General features: G+C 38.2%; 2 protein-coding genes and 1 pseudogene across 2 annotated transcripts; 1 reads left to right on the top strand and 2 right to left on the bottom strand.

Annotated features, from left to right (window-relative positions):
- Positions 1-111: 111 nt before the first annotated feature.
- LOC121808137 (DNA replication licensing factor MCM3 homolog 2-like) lies at positions 112-5,493 on the bottom strand. Its single transcript, XM_042208505.1, has 16 exons — positions 5,304-5,493; positions 5,078-5,196; positions 4,781-4,989; positions 4,171-4,301; positions 3,852-4,090; positions 3,523-3,759; positions 3,251-3,405; positions 2,972-3,180; positions 2,724-2,889; positions 2,445-2,644; positions 2,255-2,314; positions 2,074-2,163; positions 922-1,130; positions 754-816; positions 485-626; positions 112-395 (listed from the first exon to the last, which is right to left on the bottom strand). Exons 1-16 carry the CDS (start codon positions 5,367-5,369, stop codon positions 333-335), a joined length of 2,358 nt encoding a protein of 785 aa, XP_042064439.1. The 5' UTR covers positions 5,370-5,493; the 3' UTR covers positions 112-332.
- Positions 5,494-6,921: 1,428 nt separating this feature from the next.
- Positions 6,922-11,651, bottom strand: LOC121808155 (3-oxoacyl-[acyl-carrier-protein] synthase I, chloroplastic-like). The gene is made up of 7 exons (XM_042208533.1): positions 11,102-11,651; positions 8,473-8,904; positions 8,208-8,381; positions 7,763-7,876; positions 7,557-7,658; positions 7,385-7,451; positions 6,922-7,277 (listed from the first exon to the last, which is right to left on the bottom strand). The coding sequence occupies exons 1-7, from the start codon at positions 11,537-11,539 to the stop codon at positions 7,210-7,212; spliced, it is 1,395 nt and encodes a 464-aa protein (XP_042064467.1). The 5' UTR covers positions 11,540-11,651; the 3' UTR covers positions 6,922-7,209.
- Positions 11,652-12,955: 1,304 nt separating this feature from the next.
- LOC121808720 lies at positions 12,956-16,431 on the top strand (annotated as a pseudogene).
- Positions 16,432-17,133: the final 702 nt, after the last annotated feature.

The following is a 17,133-nucleotide window of genomic DNA, read 5'->3' on the forward strand; positions in this document are numbered from 1 at the left end:
GTTTAGGTTTCTTTGCCCTTAATAGATGGAACTAATTTTAAAATTATAATGTTTTAGGCAACAATACAAGTTTTGAACTGGAAATATAACATTAGAATGCAACAGTAAATGTATGTGGAAAAAGTGATGGATTACGCATTCTAGTACACCAATACAAGTTTTGAATTGAAATATAACATTAGAAGTTTTGAATTGGAAATACAACATTATAATTCAACTATTAATGTCAGTGACATCTCAGGTAAGCCGCGACTAATACAACATCATCCTTCCCGGACAGCGATATTCGGAGTTGAGCTGGTGGATGGGGGTGTTGGGAGATGATGATGTTTTCACATGAAGTAAACAACGTTCGTGTCCCTGACGATCATCAAGCTGCCCTTGTCGTGCATTATCTGCAGAAGGGATTGATTCTTTGCTGTTATAAACATTCAAAGTTGAAATGACGAATCGAAGTATATTGTACTGAATGCGAAAATGTTACCTCCAAAAGAGCCATGACCTCAGCTGCAGAGTAAGGGGCCCCTGCACCAGTGTTTACTACGCCCTCAATATCAGCAATCGACATTTGTTCCACGTGCTGGGCGTGTCTATACCGCCCCAATGCAGCGCTAAATGCATCCAATCTGCTTGCAGGGAGAATATTTGGGGCGAGTCAGTCTAGCGAGTTTTAGAAATACATATGCTAGGAAACAAAACAGTAGTTAAAATGATGTTTGGATCTATGCATGAATATATAGATGAGATACAGACCTCTCGGATGATAAGTTGACTTCATTTGTCGGAGGTGGATCAACATCCATTGCTTCTGTATCACTTCAAAAAAATAGGAAGAAGAAATTAAGTTGATGAAATTATAATATATGGAAAATTAATTAGAGAAAAATAAAAGTGGGATAGGGAGTTAAATTTTTCACATACTCTGTTGTGGCAGTAGAGCCAGCATTGTTGCTCTTTTTCCTTCGAGTTCTACGAGCTCCATCGCTATTAACAGCCTCCGTGTCCATGGCGCTGTCTCTTTCCATTTCTCTCTGCCTTTCATTCTCACGGGCCTCCATGTCACTCAGCTCTTGATGATAAATGGCAAAATTTAGAACTTGAAGAGCAGCTTCAGCATCTGACTTCAGCACCTGTTTCAAGATCAAACATTAGAGCATCCACATCCATATCCATACTATTTGGCAAGAGCACCCACCATTCCATTATTTAATTTAAATACTTCAATTACTAAAAATACATTAAAATATAAAAATTACATAATTAAATCCTAAAAAATAAAATTTACAAACTTAAAATCCTAAAAAATAAAAATTACTTAATTAAAATCCTAAAAAATAAAAAATAAATAATTAAAGGCTAAAAAATACCCCCGCGAAAGACTAGTCATCTGGCCCTATCCCCCAATATTCTTCGGATACCCAGTATCATTGCCAAATGTGAATCAAGTTTGCTCGTGTGTCATCCGAGACCTATCGGCCAAATTGAGTTGAGCCAAAAGGGTCCACAACGAGTTGGTGGGGGTTGAGGTTGCACAAAGGGAGCGGGAGCGAGGACAAATGGAGTCGCGGCGCGACGACGGTTGGCCGTCGCCTTCTTCCTTCTTTGCGGCCGGCGTTGGAAACTGCTCGGGCCGGCATCAGGGCTACCCAAGTTAGCTCCGACAAGCTGGCTAGCTCCGGATATAATTTATTGGGAAATGGGAAAATATTTTTTTTTAAGATTTTTTAATTAAATTTGATTTTTTTTTTTAAATATTGAAAATGCCAACGGCTTTGCCGTTGGCCAATCCTGTCACACCACGTCAACCTGCTCAGCAGCACGGACGTGCTCGATGTATCGGGCAGAACCGTGCCAACGACAAGAGCACAGCGGCGGACAGGTGAGTGCCGTGCCAGCGGCACGGACGCCGTCCTCCGCATAGAGCACCGATGCGAATGCTCTTATAGCAATTCTATAGGGATGAAACGCACAAAATCATCAAAAGGTTTCTAATTTGCAGATAATAGTATGTAAAGAAGTGTCTAACTTAAATCAAGATAATGAACGAAATGAAACAACATTCAACTGCAGTACCTGTCTTCGCAGCATCAGTTTAGCATGGGCAGTTGATAGACGAATTATTGTTTCCAAGGTTCTTGCAGTGATTGGAAGTGTCCCTCCCGTCTAGAGAATATATCAGATATTTCATTTAGACGACTGCAGGCACATCTTAAATTCCAAAAGTTAAATCCGACAAGTGTAATAATTTACCAACCTTTGTATTTGAACTTGCATTTCTGAGCTCCGCATAGGTAGTTGCTATGTGTTCAGATGCCTGGAGGAATGAATCATTTGTTGATTGAAAAATCAGAACGCCGCAGGAATTGAGTATCGAGGTGTGATAAATTTCATGATATGGCATAGAATCGATTATCAAATATCTACATGTTCCCAAGAAAGCTCACCTCATCAGTAAGCTCAGGCTGAATCCTGTTTTTGGCATAATGAATATACTTCTTGAGAAAATTGATGGTTAGTGTATCACGTTTACGACTCCTGTCAGATTTTCTCCCATGTAACATTCTGTTGTATTTGACAAAAACAGTAGAACCAGCCTCAGGATCATCCTCCACCTCATTTCTTGAGCTCTCGTCTAGTCTTGTACCTGCTTGTTTACATAGTTATACATCTACATTTCATTTGCGCATTAGGCCCCTGTATTTAGAAAAGTGGACTTTACAGACCTCCATCAGCTACTGATCGGTAACGATGCATTCTTAGCACGTGTTCTGAAATCTGGCGATCAATCCCAGGATCCATTTGATCCAAAACAATGAACAGCAGATCAAAACGAGAAAGCAGAGAATCCGGAAGTCCAATATTCTTTGTTGGAGTTAGCGAACGATCATACTGCGCATATAGTCAATATGGCATTAATAACGTAACATAAAAGGGATTAGCAAACCTTGAACTACCAAAATCTTTGACTTACAGTTCCGTATATTGGATTGGCAGCTGCCACGACACTACACCTAGCATTTAAAGATGCATGAATACCAGCTTTTGCAATTGTTACTGTCTGCTGCTCCATCACTTCATGTATAGCTACACGATCTTGGTCATTCATCTTGTCAAATTCATCAATACAAACGACTCCTCTATCAGCAAGAACCATGGCACCAGCTTCTAGTCTTCGCTCCCCTGAATTCCGTGATCAAATGAGTAAAATCATAAATCTAATAACTAAACCACAACCAATACCATAATTTACCTGTTTCTTGATCAGAAGTAACCGCAGCTGTCAATCCAACCCCAGAAGAACCTCGACCGGTGGTAGATATGGCTAGAGGAGCAATATTCATGATGGCCCTCAACAACTGAGACTTAGCAACAGAAGGGTCTCCAACCATCATCATATTTATATCACTAGAAATAAGAAAAGAGCATATAAGTTCAAAAGAATCTAGAGCAGGTAACAAGAACAAGAAGCCATGTTCAAAGAATGGAGCATAAAAAAACAGGAAAAGCTAATAGCATCCTTACCCCCTCAAGTGGGTTCCATTTTTCAAGTTTTTCTCACTTCCTCCAAGCATCAACAAAATGACAGCTTTCTTTATCCATGAATGCCCATATATTGAAGGTGCTAGAGAATTAGCAAGTAGATCAAATGTGTCATCTCTTTCAGATATCTTTCTAATATTTTTCATATCATCACTTGAATACTGCAAATTCTGCGACATTTTGTTAAGAAGAGAGACATTGTTGGCTATAAGGACAGTCCTGCATTATCAATAACAAACAATGTAAATACAAATTGATTACAAAGATGAAACAGATTATTATAAATTGTTCTGCTGCAGATATAAAATAACCTGAATACTCCATTCACACTGCCTTTGCTTTTCCCAGGAAGAGCCTTGTAAATCCCAACAATTGCCACTCGATCCCCAGGCTTACACGAATCCACCAAATCATCTTCTACAATGATATCCACTGTTCGAGGAAGTTGGCCAGGAGCTGAGTTTTCTGGGACCTCTTGCATTGATAGTGTCTGATGGTCCTTATAGGTGGACAAACCAAACTCAGTCACCAACAAGTTGCCATTGTCATCCTGCAACAAGTTGGAACTTATCAGAATTACCTCAACATAATACGATTAGAAGATAGAGAAGGAAACAAGAGAAATTATACACGTGTTGGATACACTGATCCAGTGGGCAAGCCGATATTTGATGTAATGTCCCTGTATTCCCGAACTGTGAATTTATCAGTAGCAGGGCAAAAGTGGACACTCTTTACAACCTTTGGCCTAACAAGAGAACCTAAATATAAAACAAAAAAACTCCAATTATTAGATTCTCTATTACAAATATGAACTAGGAGACATAACACTGCAGCCACTACATAGTAAAAACACATTTCACTAGCAGTTGCGGACCCAATAGAGCTAAGTGAAGATTAAGCCCACACGAAACAAAATACCTATTTCTTTTGTCGTTCTTTCAAACTCATCAAATTAGCAGTATTTTGCATGAATCACTGTGCAATACCCTCTATGACCAAATCAAATCGTAAGAAAATAGTCTTCCATAAAACCTCAAAACTCAAAATTTAGAAAATAGTTCTATATCAGTTCAATCACACAGAAGTCTATACGACAGAAAGAACTAACATCTGCTAATACCCCCTTTACAATAAAAACCAACCCAAATTTCTGAAAGTCTAAACCTTGTAACTTTAAGAAGATACTGATGCATATTATGCCACTTCATACAATTATGAAATAGATTTACCCACTTACATTTAGTAATAATGCCTTCAACACAAACCATAGAGCCGATAAAGGCAGACAAGAGATCTCTAGGCGTCACCCTTCTCGAAACAAAAGGACCCTCCAGACCAACCAAAACCTGCTCTCCTTCCTTGAGATACTTGGTATTCATGCTCCTGGTCATATCCGTCACCGCATCACAGAGCGGCTGTATGTACTCACTCGGAGTTTGCAAAAGCCTGAAATATTTAAAAAAATCACTTAGGATTCAACAAATTTATCCAAAATTCCAAACAACAAAGTAAATTAGCAGAGAACGCTGTCAACCTGCGCGCCAGATCGGTGCCTTCTCTGTTGTGGTAGAAATGGGCGAGATTAATTACGCAACGGCGGCCGTTTTGGTTGAACATCGAGTCGAGAGATTTCTTCAGCTCAATGTTGTAATCCTGCGAAGCGAGCAGTTCAGGAGATGTTTAAATTCAGCAATACAAATTACCAAAACAGAAAATGATTAAAAATCCAGTAAATTGAAGCACGCTGTTTGGAAACTCACGGTTTGCTCGAAAAATTTGAGGAATGTGCGCTTGTGCGCCATCCTGATATCGTCGCTGAGATCCATCGCGAATCTTCTTCAGCTCCTTGTTCGGTCGAAAAATGCCCCCAATTTGATCAGGCGATGATTTACAGAGTGAGATAGAGAAGAGTTGAGAAATTTTTAATAGAAATATTGCTGCTAACTTCCATTTTGGGGGAGGGATTTGGCGGGAAAGAGGTCAGCATTTTGGCGGGTAAATAGAAAGGGATCTACATTAGGTTGGGCTTGGGCCCACTAATTGCTGGTTCATATCGAGTACTATTTCTTTATCCTCTCTTGGGCCGGAATTGGATCTGAATTTTAGCTTGTTATTATGGTTTGTTACTTAGAAATAATAGTAAGTGACGTGTCAATCATCTATAGTGAGAGGGGACATGGTTAAACTAAACCCCATGTCATTTTTAGGGATACTGTCCCAAAACCATAAATTTTTGCCATTTGCACGAACTTTAAAATTGGTCTAGAATATCAAATTTTATACTTTGTTTGGTATTTTTCACGATATGTCAATCACTATATTTGACTAACTTACGAGGTTTTTTTTTATTATACTTTACACAATTAAATCAATATGATTTTTTACGTGACTTTTCATCCTACTTGTTATGAACTTAAAAAGTGGTTTAAAATATTTATAAAACGTATCATGGTTGCCTACGTCTACGTAAAATAAGATTTTAATGAAAATATCTTATTCTGGTCAACTTGGGAAATACCAAACAAAGTGCAAAGTTTGTGATATTCTAGATCAATTTTAAAGTTCGTGTGAAATATCAAATTTTGGCCAAAGTTCATGGTTTTAGGGACCAATATCCCCATTTTTTCATCATCGGTTTGTCAGAAATGTCCAAAATTATCTTTAATTTTTACAAATCTAACATCGACGAAGACTAATCGTCGGTAGTTCGAGGATTAGAAAGGGCAGAAATTTAAAGAAATAAAGGGAGATGGTTGCCATAGATGGGGTTCAAGAGAGGAAGAATGAGGATAAGGAGTAGAAAGTAAAAGAAAATGTAAAAATTGTCTTGCGTGAACATGGTTTTAAAATATGTGATAAGGAGAAAGGAGTAGAAAGTAAAAGTAAAAGAAAATGTAAAAATTGTCTTGCGTGAGCATGGTTTTAAAATATGTAATGAAGTCACTATTAATATGTTGTTCGATTGCATGATTTAATTTTGTTTTCTGTTTTAGGGCAATACCTCATAAGATTAACCTTGTCTTACGTAAATCTCCTCCTATTACGATAATGAATTAATTCAAATAATTTTGTATAAATATTATTGAATAATCGTAGATAAGTCAGTCTCAAAGAATTAGAAGTTGTAGGTAAAAATAAATTATTTCATAAGAGTTCCTTCGGAGAAAGGTTGCACACATATGTTTCGTATACACTGTTTCCTAATTGATAAGCTTATTTGGAAATCTTATTCCAAGCTTTTTGATTTTTAACATTATTATTTTAGAATTCCAGTAGTTTTTTTTTCCGAGTTGGAGGAAGAGAAAATTAAATTTTGTGCCCTGAATTTTACGAGTTAATGCATTACGTGTACAAAATATAGAGAGTTTGCAGAATTCATATTGGAAAAGGAAAGAAATGCAATTTAATGGAAACAAGGGTGAAAATGGTCTCCGAAACATGAGAAAGTTTGAAAAGTAGTTGAAGAAAAAAGGTACATACAATTAAAAAAGAGAAGTGTTGCTACAAGATCAAGAAGAGGTTAAACTAAACGCACGGTGGATGGAATACTAATTCTCGAAAACTCAGAGCTTACCGCCCATTAAGGTTAGTATAAGCCCGGCCTGAAATGCTGTAGTACAATGAGACGAGGAAGCCACTGACGGACTGCAAGCAACTCGATCCAGATCATTGTTTGAATGCAGAAAACGCGACAACAGAGTTGTGACCTCCAAATCCAAAGGAATTCGAGATTGCTGCAAAGAATACAAGTGAGAAACCAGATCTTAAACACTAAACCATAGACCATGAAGTGTAAAATCTAATTCCATGATGAATTAGATGGTAGTATACAAGATCTTACCAACATTGATGTCATGCTGCTGTTTTTCATTTGCAACGGTGTCAAAATCTACAGAGGGCTCTTTGTTCTGCAGAAGAAGCATTTTGAAAGAGAGAAATGTTAGCTGAGAGAGACCTTTCTTTCAAGCACAGACTACATTTCAATTATTTGTTTACATATTGTGGTAACTTACAAATTGGTTTATGGTCGGATGAAGCCACCCCGTTGTAATTGCTTTTACAGTTGCAATAGCTTCCAAACCACCAGCAGCACCAAGACAGTGCCCTATCATCGACTGTATGAAGATAAATATGCAGAAATCAGTATAAGAGAGCATTTGTGCGTGTGCGTGTGTGTGTGTGTGTGAGCGAGAGAGAGAGAGAGACAGAGAATATTAACCTTAGTTGCATTGATTTTGATCCCAGAAGTGTTCTTGAACACCTTCTTAATTGCATTTAGTTCGGCAAGATCACCCACGATCGTGGAAGTAGCATGTGCATTTATGTAGTTAACCTGCAAAGGCTAGTGTTAGACTGGTTACAGCCTTACAGGCTTACAGCAACCTTAGCACCCTCAAAGTTCAAATTAATAAAGAGAAATGGTCCCTAAATGATATTTTAATATCGAGTTCGAATTTAGTATGTGTAATAGCAAAGGCAAGAAATGGGTTTCCTGTCTCGAAAATTACTACTCCATTAACTAGGAAACAGATGATCACGAATCTATGAACACACTCTACAGTTCTAGAGAATCCAATTACATTAAGGTAGATCATTTTACTCTTTCCTACGTGCAGGTGAGGCAGCTCGGAGCATCATAAGAAGATATAACAATCTAAAAGTACCTCTTCGGGTGAAACGCCCGAGTCTTCAAGTGCCTTCTGAATACACGACGAGACTCCAAGTCCATCAGCTCTAGGATCTGTCATATGATACGCATCACAATTCACTGCACCTCCCAAATATTCAGCAATGATTGGTGCCCCTCGTTTCATCGCGTGCTCCAAACTTTCCATCACCTGTTTAAAAAGATCGAAGAAAATGCTAATTTAAGGTTATCTTATCTAATCATGTTTGTAGAGACGAGAAACAAAGAAATCGGATCCATACCAAAACTCCAGCGCCTTCACCCATAACAAAACCATCCCGTTCTTGGTCCCAGGGCCTCGAAGCAGTTTGTGGGTCGTCATTTCTCTGTGACAATGCTCTGCAAGCAACAAAACCACCCAATCCAATAGGAATAATTGCAGCTTCAGTTCCACCAGCAATCATCAAATCAGCTTCCCCCCGACGGATGTGGTTGGCTGCCGCATAGAAACAATAATTCGAGGTGGCACAAGCAGTGGAAATCGAATAGTTGGGTCCCATCAAGCCAAGATCAATAGCAAGCAAAGCAGAGGCCATGTTTGTTATAGCATAAGGTATGAAAAACGGAGTTATTTTCCTGTGGCCTTTCTCTATTAGAGCCTGGACACCATCAGAGAATACTTGAAGACCACCCATTCCCGTCCCGACCAGAACACCACCTCGGATCTTATCAATCTGCAAAGACAACATACCCAATCAGCTCAAAGGCCAGTCCCCACAGCTCCAAAAGATATTCACAGAAACAATGACGAGTTTGACGACACAAACAATAGTAATAACAAAGCATATGCCAAATTAATGACAAAGAAGCCTGCAATCAAGACTCTAGTACCTAATCCTAATAAACGGAGGTAAAATGAATTGCGAAAACTTCATTTTGGGAAGATTTGCATGCTACAAACGGAGGCAAAATGAACTAGATGAAAATCATACAAACCAATTCAAAAGGGGAGGAAAACGTTATACAGTCGAGCAGTTGTTTCTCAAAAACCTATTCAAAACCAATCCATGTCCAATACGAGAGCAGGAAAATCCACACACAATAAACTGGAAAGCTCGAAGAGGCCAACAATGTATTCCAAATCTACCGGCCTCGGCCACAGCGATGTGAGAGGACATTCACACACAGTGTTGGGGCAAATCAGAAGTTTCTCAATCCCAATAATTTTGAGAATCGATAAAAAAAAGGTTAAAATGAATTTTCAAATCCCCCTTTTTTGGAGATATTTGCACACTGCAAACTGACTTGAAGAAATTAGGCATCGAAAATTTTCATAGAAACCATGCAGTTAGTTTTTTCTAAACAACACGAACCAAGCCTCAGTGCAAACAGCCGATGGCTCTGCAAACTAAAATCGGGAGCTCCAAAACTATGCATCATAACCACCTACATCATCATCATCATCATCATCATCACATTATCAAACCAAATTCAGAAAAAGAACAAACATCACAAACAAAGACAGCAATCAAGTATTAAATCAATATAAATGAAAAAAAATGAACTGTGAAACCTGAATTTTAAGTTTAACACACTAATTATCCAATTTTGTTTTAAAATAACATACAAACTATTTGATAGTTAACAAAGCTAATCAATGCTCAAATGCAAATAGCTAATGAATCCACACACACCTATAATATCGCCACATTGGGAATTCCAAAACACTCAGCATTACAAATCACTAATAAAAACATCACCATCATCACATTGTCAAACCAAATTCAATTAAAAACATATCAATTTTATAGAAATCTTAAAACCTCCAAAAATCAGCAAGAAACCAAGCTCGAAAAAGGCAAAATTTTAAAATAAATTTCAAATAAAAATCATACAAACTAAACAATTAGTTGCTTCTTGACAGCACGAATCAAAGCTCAAATAAAAATACAGATACATCGACACACATACTAAACATGAGAAACCCCGAAACACTCAGCAATACTCATCGCTACTAAATACAAAATCATCATCCCATTTTCAAACCAAATTCAACATAAACATATATAGATTTTTCCGAAATCCTATAACTAATAAATCAGCTCAAAGTCACCTGAATAAAAACTTATCGGTTTAAGTTAAACACATAGATTTTTAGGGAATTTACTGAAACGTGAACAAATCGGATGTCTTGAAAGGCGTGAAACACTTTCAGATCAAATCAATTTGGTGGTTCTACCAATATTTGATCGGATACAATTCAGGTTTTCAGAAGATTCGTATGTTGATTTTTCGATCATCCTTTGAACCAGAAAATGATCAATAAGAAGAGGCTGAAAATGAAACGTCGTGTCTCTTCGTTTTCACAACTGTTTTTAACAGTTTTTGGCAGGTTTCAAAAATTGCAAATTAGTCCTTCAATTATCGGAAATTATATTTCCGGATGAATTTTCTGTACAGCTCGACCCCGGCCAGGGGCTACCGCCCCTTGGACCCCGCTACTCGGGAGCGCTGCCCCCGAACCCCCGTCTAATCATAATGAATTCAAACAAGCGTGCACTCCGCACTTCCAACTTATATGATGTCTCATTATGACAATATTGATCAATCAAGTTAATCCAATTACACTAAAATAACCAACATAGATAATTCAATTTCATATAAAAAAATATACAAATTAATTGATTAGTTGCTTCTGAACAATACGAATCCTAGCTCAAATGCAAATAGCCAATGGTGATTCACAGTTCCACACACACTAAACATCGGAAAGTCCGAAACACTCAGCATTGCTGCTCACTAATAAAAACAACATCAGCATAACATTAACCAAACCTAATTCAATAGAAACACATCGATTTTACCGAAATCCTAAAACCTAAAGATCAGCTCAATAAAAGAATCCAGCTCGAAAAAGGCACAACACAGTACCTTATTGATCTTCTCCCCGCCGAGATCTGCACCCTCGAGCGCCTTCTTCCCAGCGACAATGCAGTACCTCAAGCAATCGTCCAATCTCCGGTCATTCTTCCCGTCAATGTATCCCTCCGAATTGAAGCCCCGAATCTGGCCGCCGAAGCGCGTGGGGAACTTTGACGCATCGAATCTGTCAATCAGCGAAATTCCGCTCTCGCCGCTCAGCAGCTTCTCATAATAGGCGTCAACCTCGTTCCCGAACACCGACACCAGCCCCATTCCAGTGATCACAACACGCTTCTTCGGGTCCGTCTCCCGCTTCGGCGCCGCGGAGGCGGAAACTTTGAATTGGAGCTTCTTTTTGGCGGGGAACCTGGCACCTCCGGTGAGGGAGGCGGAGCGGAGAGGCTCGATAGGGGAGGGGCGGAGCGCGGTGGAGTTGAGGGATTGCATGGCGGCAGCAACGGCGGAAATTTTGGATTCAATTCGATGCGAACGATGTGAGTGGAGTGAAGTGAGATGAGGTGTAAAAATGAATAAGGGGGGTTAAGGTTGGTGTGCGTTTTTGAGGGGTTTACGTTTTTTTGTCTCACTTTTTTAGTTGGTTTTTCTATGACTCCTTTTCCTTTGTGTAGTCTCACATTGTAATTTCTATTTTATCGATCAGAAAAATAGGAGTATTGAGATTTAATATTTTAGATTAATCGTATTGAATTTACTTCCTTTTTTAAAACAATATTCAACAAATTTCATTTTTCCGAACTATTCAATTCGTATGCTTTGGCATTTATAAAATCAAATAAAATTGGAATAGAGTTGTGTTTATAATATTTGGTTTTATTTAAAACGTTTAATTCTATTTTAAAAGATAATAACAGAAATTTTGAGCAGTTTTAGATAATTGTTTTGACTTTTGATGCTAAAATTGTTAATTCGATTAGATTAGAATAACTTTTTTTGACAAAATTATAAGTTAGCTCGGTTCAACTTTAGGGAAAGAGTGAATAATCCATTAATTTTACTATAACACTATCATTTAAATTTTTTATTCCTTAAAAATATTAGTACCACTACATATCTTATGATTTATGAACATGTAATAATAGTAAAAGCACTTTTAGACTGTTTTGTACTATCAAAATGTCAATTTTTAGAATATTCAACAAAATCTTAAATTCGATTCACTACTAAATGAGTCAAGATTAATCCAGCCGGAATAAGTTTGTCACGCCCGCATTTTCTAAGGATAGAAAACATAATTAATCGCGACTAGGGGAGGATTAAAGAAGCGGGGAAGAAAGGGGAAAACAACCCAACTTGATCATAACTCGAATAAAATCAGAGTATCTCAACAATCAACAACTCAAAAATGAATATTATCTCAGCGATACAAGAACTCAAAAGAATGACAACTACTCAGCGGAAGCATTTGAGAGAAGGAATATGCCACGTGTTAAGACATGACACATTCTAAACACTTAAATTTCTTCAACGGTCTTGCTCAACACCCATCACACTCAACCTGTACATTTTTAAAAAGAAATGCAGGGCTGAGTACTTGATGCACTCAGTGGACTCATGCCGAAAACATTTTATAAAAAGTATTTATCATGCCACCATTGAGTGACCTCGGGGTTTAAACTTTAGAAATTCCCGAGACACTAAAATAATTTCCATTGTAAAAATTCGGTTGATCAACCATTTTCCCATAGCTGTCTATCATATCTGATCCATTGATGACAAGGAATGTGGCCACATTCCAAGTCACTAAACTGGGGTACCCAAAAGACGGCTCACGATCCCCATTGGTGTACACTAGTATGAGTAGGGACTCACTCCCTAGTCAGACCCGAATTCGATTATCCATAGATGGCGAAAGCCACATCATATAGGTTCCATAGAATAAAACAAAAAACGGCATGACAAATATTCATATCATTTTCACATAAAAATATACTTAGGGCATAGCCCTTATTTAAAAAGAAAGCTCACAAATAATGTAGGATAGAAAAGTCCACCTTAAATGCTTAACTCCTCAATCACTTTCTGCTTCAACCACAAACGACGTCCAAAGTTCACCCTTTTTAAAATAATATGATATGCTAAAATTAGACTTTGCAAAATAACTTAATTTAAAACGATGCATGCATCCTACGTGCGTGCTCAAATTATTCTTCGTTCTCATATAATAAAACAGATTCATCAATTAAACACCAAAGTTCCCGACGTAGTTAATCTCTCGGTCGTCACTGAAAAAAGGCAGTATGTAAATTTCCAAACAAATCAGTCCAATTACTTAATAAACTATGTCAACCCATGGACCAAACATTATTAGTAGTACTAATTAACTAGCTAGATTAAGTCCAAAAGAAAAGTCAAATCAACAAATACTTTGATATTCTCACATCACTACACGTATATACTCCCTAACGTCTCTCTCAATTTTTTTTACTCATCTCCAAAACATTTCTCTCTCTCTACAGCTCACGTCTCTCTCTCCCTCAATTTTTCATCCAAAGACGTGAACAGAGTATCCAACTCCCGCACTCTACACGTCTATACTCCCTTACCCAACACATGTATATGTATATCAAGGAAAAGGAGTAAATAATACTCCTATATACTCCCAGCCATCGCCACACGTCTTCTTCATCAACCCAAAACAACTCTCTCACTATCTAGTTATCAAACTTCACCACTCTCTGTCATCTTCTACAATTCACAAAACAGAAAAATCCCAACTTCCATCTCTTATTCCTCTCTTCCTTATCCAAGTTCTCGCTCACCGCCACTTCTGCAATTCACCGGCGTCCGTCGGCATCAGCGTCTCCGTCGTCGCCGAGCTCCATTCACAACCGAAGTCACAATGTCCGATTATGTTTTCCCCTTTCCCCTTTAATTAAGTTTTCTTCTAATTGTTATTCAGAGTATTACATTTTGTAATTGGTAAAAAGGCTAAACTTAAAGGTTGAGTCTTTGAACAAGAATGGATCATTCAACAAGTTTTCAAGAATTTCAAGGCTGTGAATTACTGAAAAAATTATGCAACTACAATGTGGTGGATTTCAGAGATTTAGAGGGTATACATTTGGAAAGAAGAAGCTTACTAGCAAATAGGGGAATTTGAGATCACCTCTCTTTCTCGGTTTCAACTTTGATTGGAAGAGAAGAAATGCTGCAATGGAATGCCGTTGAAAAATTGGCTGAGATTGTGGGAAAAGATATATAATAAATTCTTCGAAATTTGGTTTGTTGGAGATATTTTAGGGAGTGGAGATATGGGGAAATCGTTTGGTGATAAGGTTTGGAGAAATATATTTGACTAAGTAGTGACTGCAAATTTGGAACAAATAATTGATTTTTTGGGTTCTCAAAATTGGTCCCAACTAAAAGAAATAAAATGGATATAACAAGATAGACAAAAAGTAAAAGTGATAGGCCCAAACATTGAGTTTCTTTTTCTTTTACCTTGTCGAAGATGGAAATTAATTAATTCGTATTATTTTGTTTTTAGTACTTTGGTGTTATTCCAAGTACTCGCGAAAGTAACTTATAATTTCTCTACGACATAACCCATAACATTCATCGAGATCCCAACAACACGATCTAAAATATTCGTCGATCCTTCGATAAAACATACCCATAGATTGTCGAAACAAAACAAGGACGATAAAAAAATAGCCCAAAAAGAAAGGAAAAAGGCGGGCATTACATCTCGACTCGATTCATCTACACTACAAATATAAGTAGGGCAGTAGTAGATTCCAGGCAAGAGCTTCCGGATGCTCAATCCCATGTTTGGAATCTCGTATACAACTACATAAGCTCAATGTCCCTTAAATCCGCGATTCAATTAGCCATCCACAAACACAACAAGCCTATCACACTTTGTGAGCTGGCCAACGCCCTCTCCATCAAAGCCAAATCCCACGCCCTCTAGTCCATTTCAACAAGGTTAAGATCGATGACGACGAAGAGGAAGAGGCCTACTCGCTAACAAGGGCTTCGCGCCTCTTGCTGAGAGACGAGCCCTTGAGCTTTGCCCCTCTCGCGATCACGGTGGATCCGTTCCATCATATGGCCGAGTGGTTTAGCGACGAATCCCCAACTCCATTCTTCACTAGAAACAGTGTAAATCAATGGGAGTTTGGAGGGAGAGGTGAGGGCTGGAATAAAGTGTATAATGAGGGAATGGCTAGTGATTCGCTGCATACTTGTGAAAGAATGCAAGCATGTTTTTGAGAGTTTGGAGAGTGTGGTGGATGTTGGTGGGGGCACAGGGGTGGTGGCGAAGGCGGTGGTTGGCGCGTTTCTGGGCTTGAAATGTGTCGTGCTCGACCTTCCACAAGTGGTTGATGGGCTTGAGGGATCTGAGAATATGACATTTGTGGGTGGCGATATGTTTGAGTTCATTCCTCCTGGTGATGTTGTTATACTCAAGGTATGTATGGAATATTGGTGTTGGTTTTATTGTGTGTGAATTTTGAAGTGGTGCATTGTTTTTTTGTAGTCGATACTATTAGAAATGAGTCACTCACCCCTTAAAAGGCCTCATAAGGGGGAGGATTATCCACACTTATATAGAGGAGCTAGGATCATCATCAAGTCGATGTGGGACAAGAATTAAGAGTTTTAACACGCCCTCTCACGTGTGGGCCGGAATGACACATCGGGTCGATGTGGAACAAGAATTAAGAGTTTTAACACGCCCCCTCACGTGTGGGCCGGAATGACACATCAGACTTCCATCACGTGGGTAGGCAATAGAAGAGATAAAGAAATAAAATCCATCATCTAACACGCCCCTCACGTGTGGGCCGGAATGACACATCGGACTTCCATCACGTGGGTAGGCAAGAGAAGAGATAAAGAAATAAAATACATCATTGACTTGGGCCCGCTCTGATACCATATTAGAAATGAGTCACTCACCCCTTAAAAGGCCCCGTAAGGGGGAGAGTTATCCACACTTATATAGATGAGCTAGGATCATCATCAAGTCGGTGTGGGATAAGAACAAGAATTAAGAGTTTTAACAGATACTACAGAACTGGGGCAAAGAAGATTGTGTTAGAATATTGAAAAAAATGCAAAGAAGCAATAGGGAATGGTGGGGGGGTGATAATTGTGGATATGGTTGTGGATTGTGAGAAACAAGAGCATAATGCCTTTCAAACTCAGTTGTTTTTTGATGTGCTGATGATGACTGTGTTGGTTGGAAAAGAGAGAACTGAGAAAGAGTGGGCTCGCCTCTTTTCTTCGGCTGGCTTCCAAAATTATAGAATCACTCATATCTTAGGATTAGGATTGAGCCATTGAGGTCTGTAATCCAAGTATTTCCATGATAATTACTACTCACTCCGTCCCACAAAAAGATGTCACACTTGTGGGACGACACGAGATTTTATTAAGTTTTGTTGTGTGTTAGGTGGAAAGAGAAATTATAATATTTATTATAGTGAGGGATAACTTTTTCTATAAATGGAAATGTGACATCTTTAGTGGGATAAACTAAAAAGGAAAGTGAGACATCTTTTATGAGACGGATGGAGTATCAAATTATGTAGGTGTATGCTTTTGGTGAACATAGGCAATGTGAAGTCCACCAGAGTGTTTTTTTCATTTACTTTCATTATCAAATATTTTATGATTAAGATGATCAATTTTATAATGGATGGAGTATCAAATTATGTAGGTGTATGCTTTTGGTGAACATAGGCAATGTGAAGTCCACCAGAGTGTTTTTTCATTTACTTTCGCTATCAAATATTTTATGATTAAGATGATCAATTTTATAAAATTTCACTAGTGTTTATTTTTCATGTCAGATGTGTTAGATTGTGTATTAGTGGATCCCCAAAATCAATTATAATAATATATGTGAATGAAATTTTATTAAACTCAACAAGACTATCTATGAAACACTAAACCCACAACATGGTGTACACAACCCAACATCAACATAACATTTCAATTGTTGAAGGACACGCCTCACAAGACACTGAAGAAGTACTCCCTCCGTCCCCGAATAAGAGTCGTTAATTTTC

The sequence above is a fragment of the Salvia splendens genome, chromosome 6 (assembly GCF_004379255.2).
Source record: "Salvia splendens isolate huo1 chromosome 6, SspV2, whole genome shotgun sequence".
NCBI lineage: Eukaryota > Viridiplantae > Streptophyta > Magnoliopsida > Lamiales > Lamiaceae > Salvia > Salvia splendens.